At 40.6% G+C, this 27,253-nt stretch overlaps 4 protein-coding genes and 1 long non-coding RNA gene across 7 annotated transcripts in view; 2 read left to right on the forward strand and 3 right to left on the reverse strand.

The window, feature by feature from the left end:
- Positions 1–941: 941 nt before the first annotated feature.
- Positions 942–4,089, reverse strand: dnaaf6 (dynein axonemal assembly factor 6). The gene is made up of 6 exons (XM_084368189.1): positions 3,845–4,089; positions 2,811–2,877; positions 2,605–2,710; positions 2,046–2,142; positions 1,524–1,609; positions 942–1,274 (listed from the first exon to the last, which is right to left on the reverse strand). Exons 1-6 carry the CDS (start codon positions 3,941–3,943, stop codon positions 1,145–1,147), a joined length of 585 nt encoding a protein of 194 aa, XP_084224315.1. The 5' UTR covers positions 3,944–4,089; the 3' UTR covers positions 942–1,144.
- Positions 4,090–5,531: 1,442 nt separating this feature from the next.
- On the forward strand, positions 5,532–6,490 carry LOC311265920 (MICOS complex subunit MIC26-like). The gene has a single exon (XM_084368043.1). The coding sequence runs from the start codon at positions 5,602–5,604 to the stop codon at positions 6,214–6,216; it is 615 nt and encodes a 204-aa protein (XP_084224169.1). The 5' UTR covers positions 5,532–5,601; the 3' UTR covers positions 6,217–6,490.
- An 870-nt stretch (positions 6,491–7,360) lies between these two features.
- On the reverse strand, positions 7,361–10,868 carry eif3f (eukaryotic translation initiation factor 3, subunit F). The gene is made up of 8 exons (XM_084368042.1): positions 10,734–10,868; positions 10,226–10,296; positions 9,387–9,466; positions 9,166–9,303; positions 8,983–9,074; positions 8,247–8,383; positions 7,917–8,030; positions 7,361–7,516 (listed from the first exon to the last, which is right to left on the reverse strand). Exons 1-8 carry the CDS (start codon positions 10,843–10,845, stop codon positions 7,439–7,441), a joined length of 822 nt encoding a protein of 273 aa, XP_084224168.1. The 5' UTR covers positions 10,846–10,868; the 3' UTR covers positions 7,361–7,438.
- A 366-nt stretch (positions 10,869–11,234) lies between these two features.
- kcnj9 (potassium inwardly rectifying channel subfamily J member 9) lies at positions 11,235–24,899 on the forward strand. The gene is made up of 8 exons (XM_084368041.1): positions 11,235–11,831; positions 12,550–12,965; positions 14,224–14,437; positions 16,011–16,212; positions 17,508–17,700; positions 18,061–18,258; positions 20,255–20,385; positions 22,073–24,899. Exons 2-8 carry the CDS (start codon positions 12,668–12,670, stop codon positions 22,337–22,339), a joined length of 1,503 nt encoding a protein of 500 aa, XP_084224167.1. The 5' UTR covers positions 11,235–11,831; positions 12,550–12,667; the 3' UTR covers positions 22,340–24,899.
- Positions 18,144–27,253, reverse strand: part of LOC311265921 — a 31,939-nt gene continuing 22,829 nt past the window's right edge. Inside the window, exons 5-6 of one of the 3 annotated variants that reach the window (XR_014623646.1) lie at positions 19,979–20,092; positions 18,144–18,233 (exon numbers count right to left, since the gene is read on the reverse strand). This is a non-coding gene — a long non-coding RNA (uncharacterized lncRNA). Of the gene's footprint in view, positions 18,234–19,978; positions 20,093–20,352; positions 20,429–23,422; positions 26,463–27,253 lie in introns of those variants that run through there. The other 2 variants (XR_014623647.1, XR_014623648.1) reach the window with 2 other exon arrangements.

Consider the following 27,253-nt stretch of genomic DNA (forward strand, 5'->3'; position numbering starts at 1 on the left):
CCATCTTAAAGGAACAGTTCACCTAAAATATGATTGAAACGTTTTAAAACAAATCCCTACCTACTTTAGTTTCTTTGGAGAGTGCTGTAACGCTGCTTTACTGTAAAAATCCAGAAATGTTTTGTGGACTTTTATGTGTGTGAATGATTTAATTTTATTTTGCAAACCAGCTTACCTCAAATTGCTCATTTTAGGAGCAAAGTAAAGCATTCTTGGAATTCAATTTAATTTGTGCTGCCCTGAAACAATCTCTTCTTTAAGAGTCAGAGTACAAAATCCACAGCCCTCTTTTGTGAAAAACTGCAGCTCAAAGATCAGCCAACGCCGATGATCAGTTTCTAAGTGATCCTCTCATCAGTCCTTCAGGGAACTGTCTCTTGGATGAGAGGTGAAACGTCTTCTAGAAACTGAGGTGAGTCCATTTGCCTGCAATGTAGCACAAAATTACCTGAATGACCAAGAAACTTCCCCGACATAATGATCCAGAAAAGCAACATTTGTACTTATCACTAACTCCTTCAACTACAAAGGAGTCTGGAGTGCACAGAAGTTCAAACTAAATGTGATGAAGGTACCTTTAAGTGAAAGATCCAAAAAAAGAGATCCAAGGCACTTTTCTGGCAAAAACTCTTCTGTTTTGATATGTACGGGCATGCCAGTGTATTTAGATTTAAGATATTTTATTATTACTATGAATATCATGTCATTTATCTGAGCCCTGAGTCTGTAACAAATTATTTTAAAAGAAACAATCTTTGTTTAAAAGAAACAATTTTAATGTTAACTTTTCCCCTTAAATATCTACCATTCAAAATATCACTGTGCAGTAGCTATAATGTGTATGACTGTACTGTCCATTATAAAGATATCAGCCTTAAGTTATGGGCAAAGCTGACCTGGGGTTACCATCTGGGGTTATCCAGGAATAAAGCAAACACATATTAAGACAAATCATTTATTGGAGAAGCATATTTTAATACTGACAGAATCAGTAAGCATGTGAAAATAGTGTGAAATAAACACACAGAACAGAGTAGATCACAAAAAACAAACAAGTTATGCATATGCCGATAATTTAATCTCTCTGTGACTCTCTCATCTCCCTTTTGTCTCTTGAATCCTCGTCAGCTGTTGTCATTCGTTCTTATTGCATGTTGATAAAATCCATGGGGCGTTTCATCGGTAGAGTCACCTCCAGTTCGTCCCTCTCACTGAAGAACTGAGCCTTTCCCCCGTGGCTGTGGATCGGATGTGGGAGATGAAGACCCAGTTTACTGAGGAGAAGAGAGAAGACAGGTCAAAGAGACGGTGAGAGCACAAGGGAGAGCGTGTGCATATGAGAGAGCAGGATGTTAACAGCGGTGTGAAACAGCAATCAAAGCTTAGATCAGATCAGATGACGTGATCTCCTGATTAAAAGGAAACGTCTGGAAATGGGTGCTTTGGTTGTGAACTGCTGCTGCTGCTGCCCTGTCTTGAGGGGATTTGGAAATGAAAGAGAACATTTTCAAAGCATCCCTTACTATTTTGGTGTCCGTAGATCAAGGAAGGTTTCTTTTACATCCAGGGCGACATCTGTGACTTTCGTTTCTGGTAGTTTGATTTTCACCTAAAAGAGGAAGAAAAGTCAGCATCTTTAATACTGCACACTGTGACGTGTTTAATCTTCTCTTTGATTCAAAAAGGACATAAATGTTCTACGTGTTCTACTTCTGCTTCTTAACAGTTGTACTTTGCCTTTTCTGTGCTGCCTCACAGCCAAATGTTATGCTCCATAACATTTGTGTACTGTCTTTAAATATCTGTAAAGGGTTTATTAGCTTTGTTGAGTTTGAAATGAGCCAGTTTAGGGATCAACTGATGTGACACACATAACGATTTTCACAAAAATGCTGAATGTCGGCCCCAATCATCAGCCAGGTTTAGTCCCTGAAACCAGCCTGATGTTATGTCTCTTGCTGTCTCTGATCACACCCTTACACATTTTATTTTTCATTACCAAAAATATACATTCACTGAAGCGTAAAAATCTTGTCACAGTTTACCAGCATGGCTTCACAGCACATGGAGGATGGGTCCTTTCGGCTCAAGCCCAAGAACAGATCTTCAGTCCCCACACTCTGCTTCAGGATTATTTCATACCTGAACACAAAGGTTAGACACACACTTATGCAGGGATACACAAAAATCAATACGGTATTAATCTCTTTATAATCATTTGACATCACATTAGACAAAATCAATGCGGAATAACAATAAAGAGAAAGAAGCAGGTATAAGTAAGTGTCAGCAGAGGTCAATGGAGAGCAGAAAATGTGGCATCTAATTGTGATAAATGCTTTTCTACAGGCAGTCTCGCCCCTCCATCATACTTGTATAAACATTTTACAGCACAAGGGTTCATCTTTAGAAAGATGTGAGTCAAACTCTTTCATGAGACAGTGTGGCTTTAGGGTTTTAAAGCTCAATTTAGCTCAAGATGTGAGGATGGTGTTTTTTGAGCTCAGTTTAAAGTGGTGAAAAAGTACTAAAGAGGAGATGTTTGACCCATTTATACATCAGTGGACCCTTTGGTGTGTGTTTCTGTCTCCCCTGCGGTCTTACTCAGGCTGTGGCCGGGTGTCAGAAAGATCATCGTACTGGCAGCCCTCCGCCACCTCTTCCTCGCTCCAGATATCTTTGCTCGTCTTCTTTACATAGGCAGACGACACTAAATAAACAGCAAAACACACACACACATTCAAATTCCATTTATACCTGATCAGGCCACCTGAGTTACTGGAGCTTTGTTCAAGAATACAAAGCATTACCTTCTTTATCTTCTTTGCGTAGGGGGCCAATGTGTCCAGGACCCAGCCGGGCACCAGCTGTCACATTCTGATGAGATTAACTGATGTTATTGTAAATCATCAGAGAGTTAAAGACTGAAGACTTGGAAGTTAAAGCCTTGTTACTTAAGAGATGATGACTCAAATGACTTGTCGTGTTCGTTTTATGTTTTCAGTTTAGTTTTTTGCAGCCTGGTTGTTAGAATTAAGAAATTAAGAAAGCTTTTATAAAGTTTTTGTTTGATTGTATTCTTTTCACTGAATCTCAATCAACAAATTCAATTCATTGATATACTTTTTGTACAGGTTGGATAAATTGATCCATAATACCGTTATTAGACAGGCACTAATCCCTTATCTTTTCTCTTTACAAAGACAGGATGTTGCAGGTAAGACTGAAGTTTCTTTGGCAGGGAATAATTGACTTGACCTACCCAAGAAGAAATTGACTTAGGACTTACATGAGACCTGGATTATTGAATTGAGTCACACACATTCATAACGTGACAAAACCGGTGTAAACAAACTATAATAATGCTAGCAATTGCATTATTTTGTGCATCTTTCCTTAAAGAGCCTTAATATCCGAGACATGTGCAGCCTACAGTACATTTACCATAGTCAGAGAGCACTAAATGAACACTTAAAGGTGCTCTATGGAGTAATTACCTTATTAATGTTCATATATTATTAATATGAACATTAATAAGGTAATATTACAAACTCAAACATATTCATTTTGCCATAACTGAACAATTAAGCTGTCCTCGGAGGAGAATAAGGTCCCCACAACACTGTTTGAGGCCAGAAGAGTGGCTGCTTAGAAAGATCCAGCAAATACTAACAAAGTAATACAGTATGAAATTGTGTTATTCAGTTTAATCGGTCAGGAAAATCAAGCAATTAAGATGTTTCTCCCTTGATTTGAATTGTTTCCCCAAAACTACATAGTGCACCTTTAAAACCTGGGCTGACTAAATGGGAATGAGTCCACCTCTGACTGCACAACATCTTACCTTACTCTCCTCCTCCTCCTCCTCCTCCTCCTCCTCCTGCTGCCTGGTTGACAACAACTCAGACAGAGCCTGTAGACTCTGAACTCCGAGGCCCTCCATTCAGAGAAATTCACATGTACTTTTTACAAATCCTAAACCCAACTACCAGACAACCTCCCCCTCGAAACGGCGACAAGAACGATTCAATAAAAACTAGCGTTAGCCTGAATGTGTAAATGTGGCTAATGCTAATCGAACTGTTGACGCTTTCCGTTTCCGTGGAGACGCCCGGGCTGCCATGGGAACCAGTGACGTCACGGACGGTTTAAGAAGAACCCTCGAGCAAATGAATGAAAGTGATGAATGGAAACTGGAGAGGGAGAAAAACATGGCCGCTACACTGAAGACACAAGTCACAGAGACGTTATTAAAGGAGACTAGAGTAATAAGCACAAATTTACCCAGTGATAGCCTGCTTAATGAAGCACCGAGGAAATAGTTGAGCTGGACTTCCGGCGGTGGAGGATTTAGTGTTTAGTGATAAATTACTCAACAAACAGTAAGAAGATACTTACCATTTCATGGTAAATAGGTTGTAATTACCAAGTAACATAGCCAATTTGATTTTGCCTCTAATTATCACAATTAATTTCCATTATGTTTATGTCTAAGTCCTCAGCAGGTGAATTGATGCAGCATAATTTCCTACTACTACTACTTTCTGCCCCACTTCTGCAGATCAGTAATATGAAGTTTTCAGCCGATCAGTCCAACTTGGGAACAGTTTTACTGAGTGTCAGTCTTTTAATAGTTCCTCAGCCACCGCAAGAATCAAGTTACTTAATTTTAAATTTTTTAGGTAGGCCTACTTATAGTTGTAATTTGGGCATAATTTCAAAGAAATAGAACATTTGTTGTATATGAAACATTTAGACTAGCCACTTACCTAGAGAAAGCATGGAAGATGAGAAAAAAGGTCTTTATCAAGATAAACTGTAGATTTGTTAATAATAATAATAATAATAATAATAATAATAATAATAATTCACACAACCCATTCATACAAAGTGGAAAAGCAGGAATATAACGAGGAAAACAAAAAGCTGGAGGTATTTCTTCCTCACTCAACATGTAGCCTATAATTCATTTAAAACTAGTCATTTTATACCTATGTGTTGTTTGTCTTTTGGCGATATAGCACCTACTTACCATGAAATTATGAAACTTCATTTCATAAACTTGCAGGTGCGGACCTGTAAAATTAAGTGTTGCAATCTTTTTTCTTTTTTTTTAAACTTACACATACGCAATTTAAGTAGACGTTTTGAATCTAAAATCTAAAAGCACATGGTATTAGTTGAAAAGGGTTTGCAAAAAGCTCATCTCAAAATATTTTATTATAACATATAATCATAATATCATTACTGATGCTTTAACAGCAGCATTTAATAGGCCTACTGAATTTGGCTTGGGGGAAGCCAATTTGGATATTTTAATATATGAAAAGGCACAATATAGGCTATTATAGAAGGGCATGTTCGATATTTAATAAAAACCGCAATATTTCACAATAAAATGCAGAAAAGAAACAGGTGAGGTAGAACCTCACAGTGATCTCACTTACTGACATTAACAATCACTTATATAATCTATAATACAAAACCCTCCATGGATGTTTGTGTTGTTAAGCGTTACTAAACGTTGGTCAAAAGTCAACTGACGGCGGCGCGATTATCGCTTCGAGTTGCAGTGGTGTCCCTCCTCAGACGCCGTAGTACATGCGTGGCCCCGCAGGGATCATGCTGAAGGTGACAGGTAGTGCCATGCCGGGCGCGCTGAGTTTGTTGCCGGTCACCGTCTTTGCTGCAGTCGGAGACGGGGACAAAGACACGACCGCACCGTTACGGCTGGATGAGCTGTCTTTGTACACCGCTCCTCAGCAGGAGTCCCGGTATGTGGAGCCTGAAGCGGGTCAGCTGGAGGACAGTGTCGCCACCCTCCGGAAGTCCATAGAGCCATACACGGACTGGTGTCAGGGCACCTACAACAAAATTAAACCCAAAGTTCAGAGAGCCGTCCGGTTCGGGAACGACACCTACACCTACTTCAAGGACCCGCCGAAGGACTTCTATCCCCGGGCGGGAGTCATCGGCTTCACCGGTGTCCTGGGGCTCTTTCTTGCCAGAGGCTCCAGGATTAAAGGGCTGATCTACCCGACGGGCCTGATGGCCGTGAGCACCTCCCTCTACTACCCGGAGCGGGCTGCGGCCATCGCAAAGTCAACCGGAGACTCCGTCTACGACCGGGCCGTGCAGAGCTACGCTGCCCTGGAGAAGATGGTGAAGTCGGGGAGCAAACCCGAGCAAGGCACCGACCCAGAAACCAAACCCTGAGGATCTGTGTGTGCTTCTGCAACAACCCGGCGATAAGAAAGCGGCATTTCCTGCTACTGTAGATCGACATGTGCTTCCTAGACAGGCTCTGATGTGTGTGACTCTCTCATGCCCACTATTTGCACTAAGCTTTAAACGCATCTCAGGCACAAGAGATATGCAACTTGACTGATTTACCTCTGCTTCTGATTTGAATGTATATTTATGTAGAGAATTAATTAAAAAAATCAATTGTCTTATATTAAAAACTGAAGATATCTGTTGCTTTTATTTTGCCAGTTGTTGCCGCCTTGATTCTGCCATCAGTACTGTAAAACATTACGTGGAAATTAAAGGGGCACTATGTAGTTTTTGGAGATCTCAAACTCAGGATTTTAATATTTACAATATTAAGGAGGTAATAATACAAACTGAGACACTTTTTTTTCCCATAGCTGAATAAACAAGCTGTTCTCAGAGGAAAACAAGGTCCCCAGAACACTTTTTGAACCTAGAAAGGTGGCAGGGTCTGCCACAGTTCTACTTTAAGATCAATATCAACAAACTAAACCTGAAGTGGTTGTTTACCAAAACAAAGAAAAAGAACTAAACTCTTTTTGTCTTTCGTCAAGAAAATAAGTTAAACTCATCAGCTTCTTCTGAGAATTTGTCTGATATTATATTACATTCAATAATTTTAGGTTAGGGTCTGTTGTTCAGACAAAACAAGCAATTTTAAAGCAACAACATGTAACTTCTTGGATAAAGATAGATGATTGTTTAGTTACATCTCCAGATTGTCAACGCTTACACAATGTGTCGGTATTTGACGATCTGAGAATGAGACTCAACAGTCAACTATCTTGTTCCAGCAAGTTACGTTTTTTTGCTGAAATAAGGGAAGGAAGTTGTTGCAGACACTTTTCTGATGTTTTCTAGACCACGATTAACAACTTAGTTGAGACATTTCAGGCCTACAATCAGCATTTTAATACTTCTGTCAAACTTCATCAAGCACTGCAAGGAGTTTACAGCAGTAAATGTGAACTGTAGTTCAGGAACATGTATTCAAAAGCCAGACATTAACATTGGCAAAATAAGAGAAACCAACTGCATTATTAGTAATTACAAGGTCAATGTCTGGAAGCCAGGGGTGAACACTGTATGACTGTTTAACACCTTTATTCATGTCAGCCAAAAAAATATACAAAAATTAAATATGAATGACTTTGAAGAAATCCCCTCAGAGCAGCACCAGCTTCTCATTCAAAGCAATCTGTGCTTGGGTGAGGTTAGACAGGTAGGTCACCATCAACAGGTCCTGCAACCACAAAACAGAGCATTTTGTTATTATAGTCTTATTCACTAAGAAACTCTCTGCTGCTCCTTAAACAGTGTTGCAAGTAAACAAGGATTGAGGACTACAAGGTCAGACAGAAACTACTCCCGTGTTCCCCAAGATGGCTGTCTATACGGGATAAGTGCTAAGTAAAGTATCAGACAAGAGGAGCCAGGAGAGCACTGAGAATAGAAAGCAAAGTCTAATTAAAAGCTTCCTGTAATCAATGGCAGTGTGCCAATGTGCTAACAACAAGCCTGAGTGCAGCGAGTAAATAATGAATGGAAAGCTGGAGGAGATGCACTAATCCGACTAAGAAGAAAAAACATTGGCAGTCATTACAATATTTAATTCTTTCTAATGAGAAAATAACTGCACTCACATTGATGTTGGAATTGAGCATGTTCTCGAAGTCCTCGGCTGAGATGGTGGGCACCTTGTTGACCAGGTCCATCAGGAAGCGGCCCACGCTGTTATCGGCTGCCACTTTCCCAGACTGAGACAGATCGAACAGCATTACCTTTATATCCTCTAACGCTGTTAAACTTGATTACTTCACAAATGACCTCTAGAGACACAACCCATTCATACAAAGTGGAAAAGCAGGAATATAACGAGGAAAACAAAAAGCTGGAGGTATTTCTTCCTCATTCAACTAATCACATCTGATTAGAGTCAAACCGTCAAGCCACCTGGCCTTAATAATACTCACCAGCACATCCTCAATGTATGCAAGCACAGTGGTCAGCATGTCCTGTACCCTGGCTGCAGAGCCAGCCACCTGGGACAGATCAGAGGTGAGCCCCTTGGTGCGATTCGGAAGTATGCGTGTCCTCTGCAGAAGGTCCACTGTAATGAGCAGATGGAAGAGTTAGAGTGCAGTACAACAACTGAGGGCCAAATACTAAGACGGACTTTTAAACATTTACAACCATGATTTTAAAAAATTGGGACAATGTGTAAAACATTCAAAGAATCTGATAATTTGCTCATCCTTTTTGACATATGCTCGAGTGAAAATGGTAGAAAGACAATATATTAAATGTTTTTTTATCCATCAGCTTCATCGACTTTTGTAAATATATTCTTATTTGAATTTTAATACGAGCAACACGTTCAAATAAGTTGTGACAGGAGCAACAAGAGGCTGTTTGGGTATAAAAGGATCTCACAACATGGGCCCAGGAACGCTTCATAAATCGCGGTCAGAAGACAGTTTGTTTGCAAATGATTGTATTCAGTTTTTTTGGTAACATTTTACACAGGATCCCAACTGTTCTGGTACAGGGGAGTATAGTAGTATAGTATATATGTTATAGGCGGTGTCTAAGTTGAGTTTTAGATACTGCCACTGACTGGTAAAAACACATTTTTACGATCACAGATGTTTAGACCAAGTACTTAAAAAAAAACAGTCTTCCTTATTTATTTATTCTTTGTATTCTTACCGCCTATCCTCTCCGTGTCATAGTAGATATACTTGACAGTCAGGGGGGTGAACATCACACCAACTGTCTTTCCTGGCACACCCATCTGAGCACTGTGTAGAGGAAGATAAAAACATTCAGAAAAACTCTCCGTCTGTAGTTGATCACATAAACAAAAAGTCTATGCCAGTGAGATCAGCCAACCTGACGTAGGCGCGGATGTTCATCTTGCCACTTTGCAGTGCTGTGTCCATGGTCAGGTGAATAGGGTTGGAGGCCTCACGGCTGTAGTACTCGTGAATGAGCACTGAGTGTTCTGTGATGTCAAAGCCTGTGGCATACCTGTGAGGACAGAGGTCACTGTGGTGAGAAACAGTTTTTGTCCAACTCAATTTCAATATTGTGAGTCTGATCAAATGACGCACCATCCAATGATGACCTCAGTGGGTGACACCCTCTTGTGGAGCTCGTACATGTTCTTGGCGAACTCCATGTCCACAGCAACCTGTTGGCAAAGAGGATCAATTTTGACACATGGCCTTATTTTACAATAAGGGCAATATGAGGCAGTCGTCTGAGTTTAAATATGAACAAATGAACACATTTCTTCATTGTTTATCATCTGCACAAAATGTAGCCGATATTCTCTCTTCTTTACATGCATACTATAGCTATAACTCCCTTACAAAACTTTAGCATGAATATATGTTTCAGGTGTGAAAGAAACACAAAATACTTAAATATTGTGTAAGTATGGCAAGATTCAGAGTTCGAATAAGTCCCAAGTTTTAAGTTTTGGAAGTTTCTCTGAATAAAAAAACAATTACATATGTTTTGAATTTCTTTTTCATCGATCTCTCGCTTTTTGCGTTTGTGACCGAGGTGACTTAGCTGTATAGTTTGTGACTTCAATGCGTAAAGCTACAGTACTAACATTACATGTTTTAGATATCAATATACACTACTAGAAATTAGTTAGGGACATTGGGACATGGGTACACATTTGCATTTGCATGGATATGAAATATAAGTTGAATGAAATGTGTCGCACTATTGATGGGGACAAAAAATATTCACAAAACACAAAATAAACACTAAGATATGTCACAGAATAATCAATCAAGTGAAACACTAAAATATAAAAATATCACTAACTAATTTTGAGTAGTGTCTATTATATGGAGATGTCCAACATCTCATTAATGGGAACCATTTATTAACTCAAAACACGTCATTCTGTGGAAAAATGATTTTAAAAACAAACCTCATCTTCAGACTCATTGTGGGGAACAGAGAAGCAGTTGGTCACCTCAATAGAGTGTTTGTCAATAGTACCTGAAAGGAAAAAATGTCACAAATCAGCCATTATTATTGTTCTGCTAGCCGCCTTCGCGTTGTTAGCCAGCTAACAAGAGAGTAATGACTCCAGAGGCCAAAGTGATGACCAACGATTAGCACCGGCTGCCATAAACGCTAATAACAACGTTAAGTCGTGAATGACACATGTCCTATCAGTAAAAAATACTGACAGAAAATACTGGATGACTTAGCAGATAGGTTTCCGTTTGTGTTACCAGCTGTTACAAGTGATGCTGCTTGCTGTTTTGGCTTGCTAACAGCGGTTAACACTGCCCAGATGCAGTTTAGCTAGCCACCAGCATGCGTTAGCAGGTAAGCTACATTTAGCTAGCCAGCTAGCGAGCTAGCATCACCTGTTTTATCAGAAGGAGGCCCACCCAAAACAAGACAAATATGTCAGATTTTTTTCTTACCCAACAGGGTCCCGATCACACGACTCGCTCCCTCATTTCTCCGCTCGTAAGAGTCGCAGATAGAAGCGAGAACTACGGGGTGAATTTTCACCACTGGCCCGTACACCGACATCTTGGAAAAGGAGGACTGATGACCGGCTCCTGTGAACACATATACCGCCACCTACAGGCCGGAGGCCGAACAGCGGTTAATGAAAATGACGCTAATTATGATTATAATCAAGTCACTGATACCTTTGATGACAAGAATGAATCATGACTGTATCTAATATCAAAAGATGCTTAAGAAAAAGGCTCTTTATAATTTTTTTTTATCACAAGGAGAATAATTTCCTTGTAGAGGAGTCAAAAAAATATATGCAAGAATTGATTTGTATCAAAATAAAACTTTATAATCAAAAATAAATCCAAATAAGCTTTACTTAAGTCCAGTAATTTTCACCACATATTAAAAACGACATATCGTGTGTAATGTCATTGTAATGTATGTTATTACATGATTGCGTCACAAAAAAAAAAAAAAAAAAAAAAAAGGCCTTTGCATTTCCTCGTCTCCTCTGAGCTGTGAGCAGGTGTTGAATGTGAGGCAGGATCCAGAGCTCTGCCGTCCCTTCTGTTGTGGAGATGACAAGTGTGTGAGGCGGGCAGGGTCGACAGGGGCTGGGCTGATGACAGCATCCTCCGCCGCTCAGTGGCTCCACACCTGACTGCCTCCATCAGATGCACAGATGATGGAGCTCTCCGCGCTGCCGGGTTATCCTGTCGCCACCATTTCGCATGTCCACTGCCCGACACATGTCCTACAAGCGCGTAACAATCCGTAATTATTATTACCTCCAGTTTTTTTTATGCGGATGGAGTGTTTGATTTTTTAATTTAACGTGATTGCTGAGGTCGGATCGAGGTGGTCTTTTGTTTTTCCTGGAGAAAAAAAAAAAAGCGACCCTGAGTGGACCGATGCTGCGTCGCTGGTAAACACAAGAAATGGGTGTCATTGGACCGAGGCTGCCAATCGCGGTTCGCTCTTGGACCAGATTTCCGTTGTTCTTATGATACAACATCAGCTCTTACACATCTACAAGTTGCTTCGCTGAGCAGGTAAGATTTTTTTTTTCTTGCTCGTTCTCAGCTCTCCTGACACGAAGCCACAAGCTAAATTAGCCTTTTCGGTTTGTGGAGCCTATTGGCTGGCTGACAGACAGACAGCCTTTAATAGAGCCTGTTTCTGATCCATCCATCAGGCGTAGTGCGTCATCTTGATTGTCACCATCAGTCTCCTCTTGCGTCCGTCCATCCGCCAGTTGTCCGAGTGGACGCGCATCATCTCTGGCTACAGAGGGGCCAGGACTCCATTTTACTGTGCACATCAGTGTCTCACTGTCCACATACATATTTAACGCAGTTCCTCATGTATATAACTTATGTAAGAAATTACTGCAGGCCTGTAGCAAATCCAACACGTTTACCACAGCTGTGTGAGCACTTATCCAACACACACACACACCAGAGAGGCACAAGTGGCTCTTGTTTTTGAAGAAAGATTTCTCACATGTCTTATTTGTATTATTATGTCTTATAACTGTGTGTGATCAGCCCCACAATTGTGATTTCCTGACTTGTTTTTTTACTTTAATGGGGATGTAATGATGAGAGAGTCAGAGGCAGGACGTCAGATACTCTGCAGGCCTTGTTAATGTAGGAAAAGCAAAAGTGTGCTGAGTTTCTGAGGAGATAACTCCTGGGGACCTCTTTCTTTTCAAAAAATCATTTGTCAGTGAATTACTGTGACACGTCATTGTGTTCTTCTATATTCCAGGCTTCAGTCAAGCAAACAAATGGTCCAATCAATAACCACTGGACAGAGTCTGCCATAGGGAGGATATCAATAACACGCTAATACACCTGACACGCACACACATTCACACACACGGGCCATGGCGCTGGAGAACTCGGTCTTCCCCTCCCGCCCGGACACCCTCTCGCTCCCTGTGGAAGACAAGGGGGAAGGGGAGGAGGTGGAAGTGGCCACCGAGGCCACCGCCTCCACCGGAGTCTTCAACCTATCGGAGGAGCTGGGCCCCGTCGTCACCACGGAGACGGCACCGTCCCCTCCTCCCTTGGCCAAGGTCAGCAGGTCGTTCCAGGCCAAGCTGGCGGAGCGGGAGGCCAATGCCAATCAGCACAGGAAGAAGACCCAGGGGCCGGAGGAGAAGAGGGGACGATTCGGGTGGGGTGAGTGACTCTGTGAATGTTTGATCCACTTTGTATTCACTTCATTAAAGAGTTGAGACAACCGACTGATTGAAAGAACGTCATCACCAACTCCTCTAGAGATTGGGAGCTGTTGACTGACACTCGAGTCTGGATCAACCTTTTCTCCTCGCACCTCCTTCTCCTCCCCGTCACTCTTGCAATAGTTGTGAACCTCTAATTTGGACTGCGCTGCAGCGCTTCATCCTTCAGTGATTTTGACAGTCTCGCCCCTTGTTTGCTCCAGTTTATCTCTTCTTCACTGTACATCTTTGTGAAAGGAAAAATCAACCCTAAAAACCCCCAAAACACTGTTGCTGAAAGAACTGGACGCTCATTGATTTTGTGTGAGCTTTCCTGCCAGAAGCACAAAACAGGACACATTTTCGATTAAGCCAGAGTGGAGCGTACAAAGATAAAACATGAATGGCAGATGTCCCGTTAGTGTAACTTTCTCAAAGAGCAAGGACTTTATTACGAGAGGCATCAATTTGCGGGAAAATAATAGCAAATATGTCATTGAAAAGGTGAAGGGACTGACAAATTGGGCTGGACTGTTCCTTTAAACCATGAGATACGACTCTCACACGGATTGATACACATTGTTTTTGTCGATCTAAGTGACAAAAAGCTGAATGATAGTAGTGGAGTAGTTTTTCATCCGGCATGTGTCACAATCTCAGTTCTGGCTGGGTGCACCCACATTAAAAAGGATCTCTACACGAACAAACATCATCAGATGCCTTTAGGGTTGTACAGCAACTTAAGTCCAATGTTGTAGCTTCCCTCCGCCGAGTGTTTGATGAAGTTGTCCTGTCGTACTTCATCTCCTCTCTTCTCCTCACCTGTCTGTTTTCATTTCCGTTATCCCTTCTTCAGCAGCCTGATTTTTTCCTCTGAGCCACACTGCATCTCTCTGAGTAGTTTTGTCCCCTGGCACCCTTCTCTGTTCATCCTCCAGTGTCTCGATGTGCCATCATTCAACTCCAATCCTCTGACTGCAGTCAGACTTACATCTTCAAATAACTAAACCGTTCTGAAATTTTAAAAGGCAGCCTCGCATGTGTCTTCGAAGCCTGCTAAGAGGTTTTCAAAGGGTTTTTTTGCAATTCAGGGTCATGCAACTAAGGCACCTATGACGACTCCTCTTCAACGTTCCACTTTTCCATAAGAGCAAGATCTTCAATCTTCCAGCCCTACATAACCTGTCGCTTCTCCCCTCCTCTCGCCTCTCCACCAGCCCGCACTCGGCGTAAGAGACAGCGCTATGTGGAGAAGAACGGTCGCTGCAACGTGCAGCACGGCAACATGCAGGAGACTTACCGCTACCTGACTGACATCTTCACCACGCTGGTGGACCTCAACTGGCGCTGCTCGCTCTTCGTCTTCGTCATGGCCTACGCTGTCACATGGCTCTTCTTCGGGGCCATCTGGTACCTCATAGCCTACTGTCGGTAAGATTGTTGAGCAAAGGGGGCAGAGCGGGTTTATTTTAGATGTGTTCAGTCATGAGGCAGAGAGGAGTCTGCAGATTTTCACTCTGCTTGAACATGACTGTTGCTAAATCCCAATGATAAAGAGCAAGATTAAAAGTCACTGCTATACTTAGCTAAGCTAATAAAATGCAAATAACAGAAGCACGATTGACAAAAACACACGAATGGTGGCCCATAGAAAAGAAGCACGGCTGCCACCAATAGGGAGCAACAAACTTCCTTTTCTTTTTCCCTTCCACGTCACAAACACCAAAAACTCTGACTTTACAACTCCAAGGGGTCACACTACTTTTTTGCGCCCTTTCGGGCTCAATTGTCGATGACTGTCAGAGATTGGACATGGACGATGGCGCTGTCTATCGGCCCAACCCTAAATCCTGCATAGTATAATTTAAAGGAGAAGTTTGACATTTGGTAATTTTAGCTTTGTTTCAGACACAAAAAACGAGGTGTAACATTCAAGATTTAAAGAGTTAATTAATGAGCTTTATAGACTATTGCTGGCAGATATTTCTTTTTGACTCAGCTTCGGACAAAGGCAGGCTAGCTGTTTCCATCTGTTTCCAGTATCTGTGCGAAGCTAAGCTAACCATCGCTTGGCTCCAATTTCATGTCTACTTGACAGATACGAGAGTGGTCCTGATCTTCTCATGGGACTTTTGTCAAGACACGGAGAAGTTGTATTTCCAAAATGTTGAACTATTCCTTCAATTAAATCATCACAAGGCAATGCTAACTTTTGATCTACTCAAAGATGATGGGATGATGATGCTGCTATCGAGTGTCCAGCAATCGCAAGACATTTCTGCAACGAATGCAAAAGAAAATCTTCAGCCAAAAAAGCAGATGACAAAGCAGTATTAATATTACAGCCTATTTCATCATGATGTGTTACCTCTTCACAAGATGTGTCTGCTGGATCGAAGCTCTAATTAGCTAACGTATTCGTCTCGTAAAATCGTGACCTCTTTATATCAATTACAGGCCACCTTAAGCTGTGCCAGAGAGCTGTCGGTGGTGCCGCAATTCCTTGGTCACCAACACAGGTCAATAAAAGTCATAGATTATATAAATTACTTAACACCACTTTCATTAATGAGCTCTCCCTCTCTGGCTGGAGCGGTGTTAATCAGGGACATTAGCCTGTGTAGTGAGTAGTTTGAAAGAAAATCTGCAGACTTTTAGTGGCACTAAACTGAGAAACCAGCGGATACAGTGAGGGCGCTTCATGTAATGATATATGATGGAAAAACGAATGTTTTTGCAGTGTCGAGAAAAAGTGACAGCATGACCGTTAGGTTGATCATCGTGGTTAATATGAGCGATAAGATTACTTCTTATTCATTATAAGAATTAGCTGAAGGAGATTGTAAATATAAGGGGAGAGATGAGTCATCTTACATATATTTCTGCACCTCCGGTCTGAAAATATAAATCTTCTCGCTCTCTGTCTATTATTTCCCTCTTGACACCCACTTTGTCACCCTCCCCCCTTCCCTTTCTCACACCTTCTCCTTCTTTACCTCCCAAGGGGTGATCTGGACCATCTGGAGGATGAGACGTGGACGCCGTGCGTCAACAATGTCAACGGCTTCATCTCGGCCTTCCTCTTCTCCATCGAGACAGAGACCACCATTGGCTATGGCCACCGTGTCATCACAGACCAGTGTCCAGTGGGCACCATGCTGCTGCTGCTGCAAGCTATACTGGGCTCAATGGTCAACGCCTTCATGGTGAGCACCAGAGCTGGGGCATGACTGAGAAATGGAAAACTTATAATGAGAAAACATTGGTAGTCGTTAATAGCAAAAATGATCAGATTCATTACAGAAACTTCCTTAGGCTGAAACCTTTTCTTAGTTTAGGCTGACATTTAGGATTTTTGGTATTACAGAAAATGTTTCCTTACCATATTTTAGAAAAAATGTCATATCTTAGGATAGCGATTCACCTTTTAAAGAACCGTCGTAACTGAATAATTTCCTTAATTAGGAATCTCGAAACTCAAAATAAAATGATTGAAAGACTACTCAAATGGTAACAGTTGGAGACGCTCCATTGTTGGCCTGTTTAAGAAGCTACCATTGAAGCTAACATTGATGTTAGCCTGTTGGAGAAGCTCACATTGATGTTAGCTTGCTGATGAGGGTTTTTTCCTGTCTTTGAAACTTAAGTTAGGTCAAGCAGGGAGGACATTTTCTGTACTGAGGCTCCAAGAAAATAAAATGTTATTGTTAAGTATTTCAAAACTCTTGTTATAGTTATGTTCACAGACCCGAGTCTAACACATAGCAATTGTCAAGCCTACTATAGCCCATCAGGAGGTCAGGAGGTTAAATAAAAATTAAGAACAATGAAAATTGGCTTTTGGATTCTGAAATCAAATCCAAGTTCAAATCTTCATATAATCTAATTCCATTTGGCAAAACCCCACATTTGTGAAATATACAAATATCGAAGTACTAAATAATGTTTGACCTGAGTCTGTCTGATTATAAAGAAGTCGCCTGTCTGTTCAGCTGAATTAAATCAAAAAATGAATATACACATTTTAAATACTGTGCGGACGAAATGACACTAAAACACTGCAGATAGTATGACTCCTGGAAGAGAATATTTACTTTAAAAGTGCTGATGAGGCTCAATTTTTCCCATGAGGTAAGCACTCTTTTGATGAAGACATATCCAAACACTGATGTCCAGGCAGAATCATGTTTATGCATGTTTGTGAGCTGGACACATGCCATATTAGCAACTGATGGAAATGTATGCATATTAAAAAATGACTGAGTCTGAGGTTAATTTAAGTGTCAAGTCTGTTTTTTAAACACTGTAAACTGGGAAAGGAAGCTCTACAGAAAAAATGCTTTGTTGTCAGCACTCACAATTAATTCTTGCAGCTGTAAATTCTGTGTTAATTATGAAAAGCATGAGAAGTCATTTATTTTTCAATAATCCTCTGCTCTGCTCAGCCTCTGTTGCACAGCTCCTTTAACCTTCACAACTGCCCTCTGTCCTTGCTGTCCAGGTCGGCTGTATGTTCGTGAAGATCTCACAACCCAATAAACGGGCGGAGACGCTGGTGTTCTCCAAACATGCCGTCATCTCTCTGAGAGACGACAAGCTCTGTCTGATGTTCAGGGTGGGCGACCTGCGGAGCTCCCATATCGTAGGGGCCAACATGAGGGCCAAGCTCATCAAGTCCAAACAGACTCAGGAGGGTGAGACTACCAGATAAGACAATAACTGACAGTATTGGTACATTTTTTACTCACTACCATTAATAATGTGACCACTATGACTACAACAACCACGTCTACTACTACAACTTGAACAGTTACTACTGTTTCTACTATGACAACTACAGCACCTCTACTACAAATACCAGAAGTGGAAAATGACCAAATTATAAGAACTCTTGCTTCTTTAAATTATTTTATTTAGTCTATTTTTTAATGCAATTTCACTTTTTTTGAGTGCATTATTAAATCAGCATCTCATATAGAGAAAGAACGCCTCTTTTTAACACATTTCTCCTCCCTTTCCTTTTCCTCAACTCTCCATTTTATTGTGTCCATCAGGTGAGTTCATCCCACTGGACCAGACAGACATCAGCGTGGGCTTTGAGACAGGTGATGATCGCCTCTTCCTGGTTTCGCCGCTGGTGATCTCCCACGAGATTGACGCACATTCGCCCTTCTGGGACATGTCGCAGGCGCAGCTGGAGAAGGAGGACTTTGAGATCGTTGTCATCCTGGAAGGAATGGTGGAGGCAACTGGTGAGAAATGTGTTAACTACAACAAAGTGTAAAGTGATGAGAATGCAAACAACAGTTTCAATCTGACCTTTGGAAATATTTTTTATTGTAAGCATTATTTAAAGAAATGTATTATTTAAACACAAAGATCATGAGAACGTTTATCAGAAGTTCAGTAAACAGGGAAATTACCATTAAACTTACTCCATGAAAGGTTAACTCCACCCATTTTACACATCAAAGTGTCTTTACAGCTCTTGGGGAGTACTACTGCATATGTGAAAACAGTAGTATAAAGCCTTTTGTGACTCCAGAGGAAGCTGCATTTAATCCAGTTATGTCATTCAGTGGCTAAATTGCATTGTGGGTATTGTAGGCACCAGGTTTGAAAAGCACTCCACTGTTTGTTTAAAAACAAATGATCAAAATGGACACAACAGAATGCCTTTTTTACTCCACATGTCTTCTTTTTCAAAACCTAGTGCCTACATTACCCACAATGCAACTTAGCCACTGAGTGATGTCGCTGGAGTCAATTCTTCAGATCACATGCAGCTTCCTCTGGAGCCATGAAAGGCTTTATACTACTTTTTTCACATATGCGTACGTAGTACTCCCCAAGACCTGTAAACACACTTTAATAAAATATGCGGAGTTACCCTTTAAGTCTGGCAGTTTTGTGCACAAGACGGATGAAATGATCACAAAATATGATTGTATTGTTTGGGGAAATAATACCTTGCAATTTAATTTGACTGTAAAGTTCTAATGGCGTCTATGTTGTAAACTCATTTTTGGCTGCAACAACAAGAATCGAGCATTAGGGAATTAATCTTGTAGATGCATACGACTATATGACATTACAGTAATACCATCACTGTTTTACAGAAAGCAAACCCTGTCCAGTTCTGTCCATTAGAAAATGAAATTCCCCTTCCAGGATGTCTGTTGTTTGTTTGAGAGCTCTCCATCTCTTTCGGGAAGCTTTTATGATGTTGTGATTATGAGCGAAATATACATATATTTTTAGATATGAGTATATAAGTGAATGTGTTATATAACAGGGAACAAAACTGGAGAGTCATCACTGGAGTGAACTGATGTTTTTGTGTTCTTATACTTAGACTAAAGGAGCAGTGTGTTAATCATAGACATGGAGACCATTTACAACTGTATCCATCTCCACATCAGCCAGTGTGTCAGTGAACACTCATCTGCCCTTAAGCAAGGCACTGACGCCTTATGGACTAACTCGATGTTAGTCACACTTGATAAATCATTAGCTAAATGCCTTAACTGCAAATGCGTCATGTTTTACTTAGTTTAAACTTTGCTCTGGATTGAAACACATTTCAGTTATCATTAAAGCTCCAAACACGCCCCAGACTCAAGAGGTTTTTAACCAAATTTATCAAAACCTAAGGAGGTCTGGTTTTACATTATATTGATTGAGAAAATCATTCACACCAGCTGCGCAACACATTATCTCTGCTTGTGGCTCCCCTCAGAGATGAAATATTAAGAAGCAGAGCTAAGTTATATTTATTTTATTTCATGTTGTCTGCATTGACTGTCTGAAAACTGCAAAATCCAAACACATATAAACAGAGTCTGGCAGGGACAAGTAGCCAGTTACCTGTTTCTCTGGAAGGATCTGGAAAGGTCATGTTATCTATTTTTCTTTATCGGCCTCTCATATCGCCTTATGTCAAATTCATTCTGAGAGGATAATACACTCAACTGTTCCTCACTGTTTGGCAGGAATTCAGTGTGTCAGAGCTATTCATGATGCGTCTCTGCGAGGTAAAGGTGGCCTCTCTGCCTACACCGAATATCAATTCCCTCTTTCAGAGTGCTGTGGAGAGTTACAAAGAAGACGACAGTCATATGTCAGCTGCATTGAATATTCATACGCAGATAGCTTACCAATTATAATGTTGCATATGCAATCCTGTTTGTTATTGTGAGGCATAATTGACTTTTGTACTCATCAGTATTGTTGTGTTTGTGTGCGCAGGGATGACGTGCCAGGCGAGGAGCTCCTATCTAGGGGAGGAGGTAATGTGGGGTCACCGATTTAGCCCGATGATGTCACTGGCAGAGGGCTTCTTCGACGTTGACTACGGAGCCTTTCATCACACGTTTGAGGTAATTTGAAGCAAAACACAGGGCAAAATAATGTGGGTTTGATCTGTGAATGAACCAGACAGCAGTTAACAACTGCGGAAAAAAAACAAAAACTTCTTCCTAAAACACCTTGAATCTCCGTCTAGTACCATTTTACACCAAAATTACGGTGTACAGGCACTTTTTGAACGCAGGTAAACCTACTAAAAATAGGAGATTGACTCATTTCCTATTCCCAGTAGATGAGTTTGCCTCTCTGTTTTTTTTTTCTTCTGATGTGTCACGTTTGACGTCACAGAAGTGCTGGAGAACAGGGTACAGGAGAGCAGGGTGGAGGCCGATGACCATGTTTTGGCGGGGTCAAACAAAGGGCACCCAAACGGAGACACACTGGCAGACAAGTAACTTAACAAAAAGCCAGCTTTTACCAAATCCAAAATAGATGCAACACAAGGCAGGTAACAAAATCTAAGAAATCCAAGAACAAAAGTACAGAACAAAAAGCAAAGTACAAACCAGGAATAACGTGAGGAATAAGTGATGTGATGTGAAAGTAGTATACAGGTGGACAGATACAGTAAAGACTATGGGACATACATATCAGCAGTTGTCACAATGGAGTTTGGTCGCAGAAATGCTTCAACATTTTTAAAACATGATCATGAAAGTCAAATTTTGGTGTCAATTTTACTTTTTTATCAATAGAAGAATTTATCAGAAGAGGCAAAGACACCAGTTCTTTCATCGACAGTAGACAAAAATATATCTACAAGTGTTTCAGTGAGGAAAACTCTTGCTGTTATCCCTATTCCTGTCTCCACCTACATGTATAACTAACAGAATTCTCACACTTGTTCTCTTGGGTTTGTTGAAAGGCATGCTGGGAAACGCAGGAAGTCTAACTTGAGTATTCATTTCATGGTTATTTTGGTAGAGACAAGCACACAGCATGGACCAGTGCCACTCACCAATATCACATGCCTATTCCTAGATGAGCTTATATATAAATACACACAACTCAAAAGGAGGATATATACAAAACAACAGTGTGCAAACAGTACTACAATAAGTACATGATCACCTATAACTACATGTTTGAAAACTATTTCCTATTCATGATTTTCACATTTTGATCTCCGAAAGTGAGCCTTACAATTTCCATAGAAGCACCAATAGTTTTAGTAAAGGTCAATGCAGTTGAAGGTGTACTGATAAAAGTAAATTACAACATTTAAAGGAATACTTTGACACTTTGGGATTTTATTTGCCTTTTTGCTGAGAATTAGGTGAGAAGATTGATGACATTCTCACATGTGTCTTTTAAATATGAAGCTGCGTCCAGCGTAGCTTTGTGTAAAGACAAGAATCAGAGGCAAACAGCTAGCCTGGCTCTGTACAAAGGTAACAAAATCCACCCACCAGCACCTCTAAAGCTCACTAGTTAAAGGTACAACCTCATTTAGGCCCTTTGATCATTCTGTTAGTAGCCTACCAATTAGTTGTGTCTGTTGCTAAGCACTAAACAGAGACTTCAGGAAGTCAATGCTCTTGTAATTGTCATTTTTTTATTAAGCTGTATATCTGATGTAAAGCCATGTCCCATTTACCATCTTACCCTCAACAACACAGCAATGAAGTGCATTTCCCAAAATGTAGAACTATTTCTTTACCTAAAATTTTTAATTCACCATGTTTCCTCTCCTCTAAGGTGGACACGCCCTCCTGCTCAGCACGAGAGCTCTCATTGGCTGCAGCCAGACTTGACGCTCACCTCTACTGGTCCATCTCCAGCAGGCTGGATGAAGAACCCACACTGACCAACCAAGCATCCAAGCAGCCAGACAGCGGCTCAGCCAACAGCAAAGGAGGGGAGCCGACCTTCATCGTCGGAGAGATGACGGACATCCAGGAGCAAACGGGACTGGGCGAGCTGAACGGCAGCGTCGCCACCGACCAGTCCGAATCAGAGGCCTAGAACAGAGAATGTTTACAAAGACCTTCAGTATATCACCACCACCCTAGTTTCATGAGGCTCAGTTCTACAGTATATGCCATATCTTATGTTACCATATGGAGGCGTTTATTTCTTGATATTTCCGTCTTTTGTTTCTATGTTGATCTTTGTTACAAGCGTACTGTATGTGTGATATCTCTTTACGATTTGTTGTGTTAGCTCCAATCACCCTTGCCTATATCTACATTTAAATGACAATACTATGCTTTAGGTGGGGTCAACAATAGTATATCCTGGGGACCGGGGCAGAGTTTTAAACAAATAGAGATAAAAAGTACAAAGGTCACAAGGTGGTTGTTTGTGCATATTGTGGGATTGTTCACATTTAAAATAGGTATGTGCATAGATGCTTTATTTTCACCTGCACATGTGTATCACTAGATGATGTTGAGGTATTGACTGAAATTGTAGTCACCTCAAATTTCTTTAGATGCAAGGATTGTTCTTAGATTTATTGTACATCAATCAGGTGTTAAGAGGGAGGGAAAGTCACACCAGCCCACAGACAATATGTGTATTTGTATACTCTGCAAGAAACTTTATTTGGCAACAAGCCGTCACTTCATTTGGTGCTAGAAAAATGCTTCAAAAATCTCTTTCGCTGACAAGATATTGGGAAAAGTGGGCAGTGAACGACAAAGCTGGTTTCCTGCCCCGAGTGTAAATGATTTCCTTACTTCTGGAAGCACGTAGTAATATGTTTGTTAGAGGAGCAATTTGTAAGATATGGCCAGAATTTTAGTTTAAAACATTCAGCGTGAGTGTGAAGAAACAACAGTGTTGATGTTATGTCAAAGTTGCTACTGAAGTTAGCATACTAACCAGCTAGCCCCAGCCAAGTCCTGTCTTGTTATGCCACTTTGTACCGCAAGAGGTGACTGTTTGATAGCCGCCATAGTTTCAGCTGGGAGAAAAAGCGGGAAGTTCACTACTTAGTCTATTAAGTTAACAAAATCAACTCACAAAATGTCAAGATGGGAGATATTTTTACAACTATTTTACTTACCAAAAAGAAAAATACAACCATGCATGTTTTAATTCAAGTTTGTCTCTTTTACCAAACTAAGATGAGCTTGATCGCCTCCTCAACTCATCAGAAAACGCACTATTGAAACTCGGCATTCAATACAGTCAAAATGTCAAAGTTGGCATGCTAACCAGCAAACCCCGGCTGGTCCTGTATTTAAATACTGCTTTGTACCGCAAGAGGTGATAGTCCAATTGCCCCTGTAGTTTCAGCTGGGAGATATAAAAGCAGCAAGTTTGATACTAACTCGAATAACAATATAAACTCATAAAATGTCAAGAAAGGAGACATTTTTACACCTACTGTACTTTCCTTACTAAACAAAAATACAATCATCCACAAGTTTCTCTCTTTTCGCAAAGTAAGACATGTTTAACTGTCTTGTTAACTCATCTTGAAACACACTTCATTCAAACTGGGTACAAATGAAATTAAACTCACCAAAACAGTCTTGGTTTGTCTTTCCACAATCACCTCTGGTTTGGTTGATATACATCCTCAATTCACAGAGTGAGACGCGAAAATATTCCTGCTGCTGATGTCCGACTCTTGTCGCTCCTCTGCCACTTCATGCCTCTCCTGTCCCCTCCTGCTGTGTCTTTTCGTCCCTGAAGCCGTAGTCCTGGTCAGAGCTGCTGTAAATCACCTCAGTGCTGTATCCCCTGTCGTCACACTGGCATCAGTTGGTCTCAGAGGCTGTTGTCAGTCCCAATCGGGCGTCCCAGTTGACTAAGCCCCAGTGCAGTGCAGGCAGACTCCTGTCAGTTATAGGGTCACTTAGCTCCAGGGCTAACTGAGCTATCTGCTAACAGCAGCTAGTCGCTATAGCCAAAGATACGTCAAAGAGTAGCAAGTCCAGTATAGTAAGCAGCAGTAAATGGTTATGCTGCCAACTATAGTTTTGGAGCTACCTTTGAATTCTGGCCATTTCTTTCAAATCATACCTTTAAAGGGTCACCTAACTTGAGAAGTAGTGTTTTGCTGCCCTCTCTGGTCAAAAGTGTCAAGCCTGTTTAACCTCTGACCACACCCAGCATCACTGATGTCTAAGGTCAGAAATGTGCTTGGTTGCACCTGTAACCGCACCCAACAGTGATGTCACCAGGTGCTGGAGTACACCTGTAGGTCTGGAGGTCAGCAAAAACAGCATTTTCAAGAGGTTTCAACTCTTAACACTAATAAGAATTTGCTGACATTCCTCACTGCACCATTGCATTATGGTGACTAGGGTAACTATCTACAACCTTTACAATAGACAGAGGTTAACTCTTGAGTGTGTCTGTGGCTTCGTTTCACATACGATGTGTGTAGCACAAGGATTATCTATCTTCTGTCCCTCACCGAGTAGAAATTACAAGCACAACAGTGTCCTGCTCAGTTTGGCCCAAACTCCTGCTTCTGCTGCTGCGTATACATGTGGCCATTTTTACTTGATGTTTTTAATATTTAATATAACACATCTGTTAGAATTAATAAACTGCAGTATATTCCTGACCAACTGTCTCAGAATTTTGTGATATTCTGCGAAGGGGCAACATACATTAACGTAAGTAGTACTACATGTAAATAATGTTCAAACTAATAATACAGACTCATCAATGAAGTAGGTACTAAGAGAGAGAGCTTATCGATAACCAGGTCACTAAATTTCTCTCCAGCAGATTCAAATTTGATTTTTTCCTTACTCGAGGAGTCTCAAAAAAGATCTGCATCTTAGACCCCTGCATTGTAATCAATTAGACCTCATTAATGAAATCTAATGTTTTGTCCTATAGAACCTGATTAGATTTTTATGTTATGTAGTGAAATACTTTATTACTAATAAGTGTCCCGTATTCAAAGTTTTTCTAAAGTAAAACTACAAAGGTTTGGCAACGAAATGTGGCCTAATTAAAGTAAATGGTCCCTGTTAGTGTTATATAAACTTATAATCAGATAATAATAGTTTATGTATTTATAAGCATGATTTTAGTTGGTGGAGGTAATCTGAACTACTTTATATACAGCTTTTATATAAGGCTGGGGACAAACAGTAACAAAGATATATTTGAAAAGCTGATTTTGTGTTTTTACATGTAAAATCTGAATATGACACGTAACTGTCAGCTACAGCTATTAAATAAAACTATAGTGTTAAAAATACAAGTACCTCAGAATTGTACTAAGGTGCAGTACTTAAGTAAATGTACTTGATGATTTAGAATAGAAAATACTTTATGGTCTACCTTTTACATTTGTCTGTGCTTGCATGTGCAAAAAATGTTCACAGCATACCACATTAAAACACATTTACACAAGAACAAATGAGGATCTACATTAAAAAGAGCATCAGTTACTCTAAATACTAAAAGAAAAGGTATTAAGTGCCGTGTACTGAGGTATAGGCTCACTTAAAAAGTGGCTGTCCTTACTGAACAAGATATTTTATGGAAACAGGGTCAAATAATTTTTTATAGATGTTTTTCTTAGCACTCTTTACCTTTGCCCAGAGGGCAGCAGCTGAAAGCGGTTCAAAGGATTGCTGCGGTCATCTAAAATGTTGTCACTGTAGCGTCGGAAGGCTTTGCAGTGGTGATAGGACCGTTGGATTTGATTGCATTCCAGTGATTGTTCTGCCCAAGAACTTGCTTTTGACAGAACCCAGGACACAATGTAAAACACTTTCACTTAATGATTGGTTGACATTGAATCTTATCTGTTAGAAGTACTTCTTTTAAACATGTGATCATTTGATCAGCCACAAGTTTAAGTTGCCTTACTGCATTAAAAAAACACACACCTTTGTTCCTATTTCCTATTTGAACTTTTCATCTTGTGTAAAGCTGCACCATACGATGCATCTCATTATAAATTCAGGGCTGGATTTCACCACCAGAAGAAGTCAGCACATTGGGTTACCAGGCAGAATCTTGGCTTATAAAAATGAGCTGTCTTTCTCTGTCTTGGCTGCTAGATGGCGATAAAGATCCCATGCTTCTTCCTCCAGCCAGTCACACAGCCCTATTGGTGTGTAATGAGATGGGGTCCCCATCTCAGCTGTCTCCTAGGCAACCGGGGCTGGGGACAGGGAGAGGGCAGAGTGAGTGTGTGCGTGTGTTTATGTGAATGTGTGTGTGTGTGCTAATGTGTGTTTGAAGTGGACCTTCACAACTGATGGGGGAGTTTATGAGGATTGTCGGAGAGTTGATGTGACGTTATAGTTTGATATTTGTGTAAGAATGGGTGATGATGATGCACAGCAGTGACCTTCAGGTGGAAAAGAACGAATGCCCTTGACATTGAAAAGCAAGTCATGAAGGATACTGACATTTTTTCTCATTTTTTTAGTCTCTCACAATAAAATACAAGAAATATGAATCTTAGTATCTAAATAAATCAATTTTTGGTCACTAAAAACATGAAAAAGTGCTGGATGAAGCGTCAAAGTGTGTTTAACTTCACAGAGAGAAACAGCTGGACCTGAATATAAAGCTGTAGATATGATGTTACTTTTAGCTTTCACCTCACGTTGTATGAGACGTCATCACCGTTTTGTTTGGGATTGAAGGCTAAGTGCAATTTTAATAGTTTCCAGTGATTTTCAACTCAACCCAGAGTTGAACCCCATATGCCATTTCCAAGTTCTAATTATGATTTTAATGAGAGGCTGTTTTGCATGATCCCTGCTGAGCCAAAATCAATGTTTTTCTTCATGGGAGGAAGTCATGACAGTTAGGTTTCAGTCTAGGCAGACAGCAAGAGGAGAGGAACATTTTAAAAATAGAAGAAATAAAATATAACCTCCAACACACTGACCACCAGTTTCTCCAAGACAAAAAATGAGGCTTTAAAACCAGTATTTGAGTGCG

The sequence above is a fragment of the Pagrus pagrus genome (genome assembly GCF_965226575.1).
Source record: "Pagrus pagrus genome assembly, chromosome: 12".
NCBI lineage: Eukaryota > Metazoa > Chordata > Actinopteri > Spariformes > Sparidae > Pagrus > Pagrus pagrus.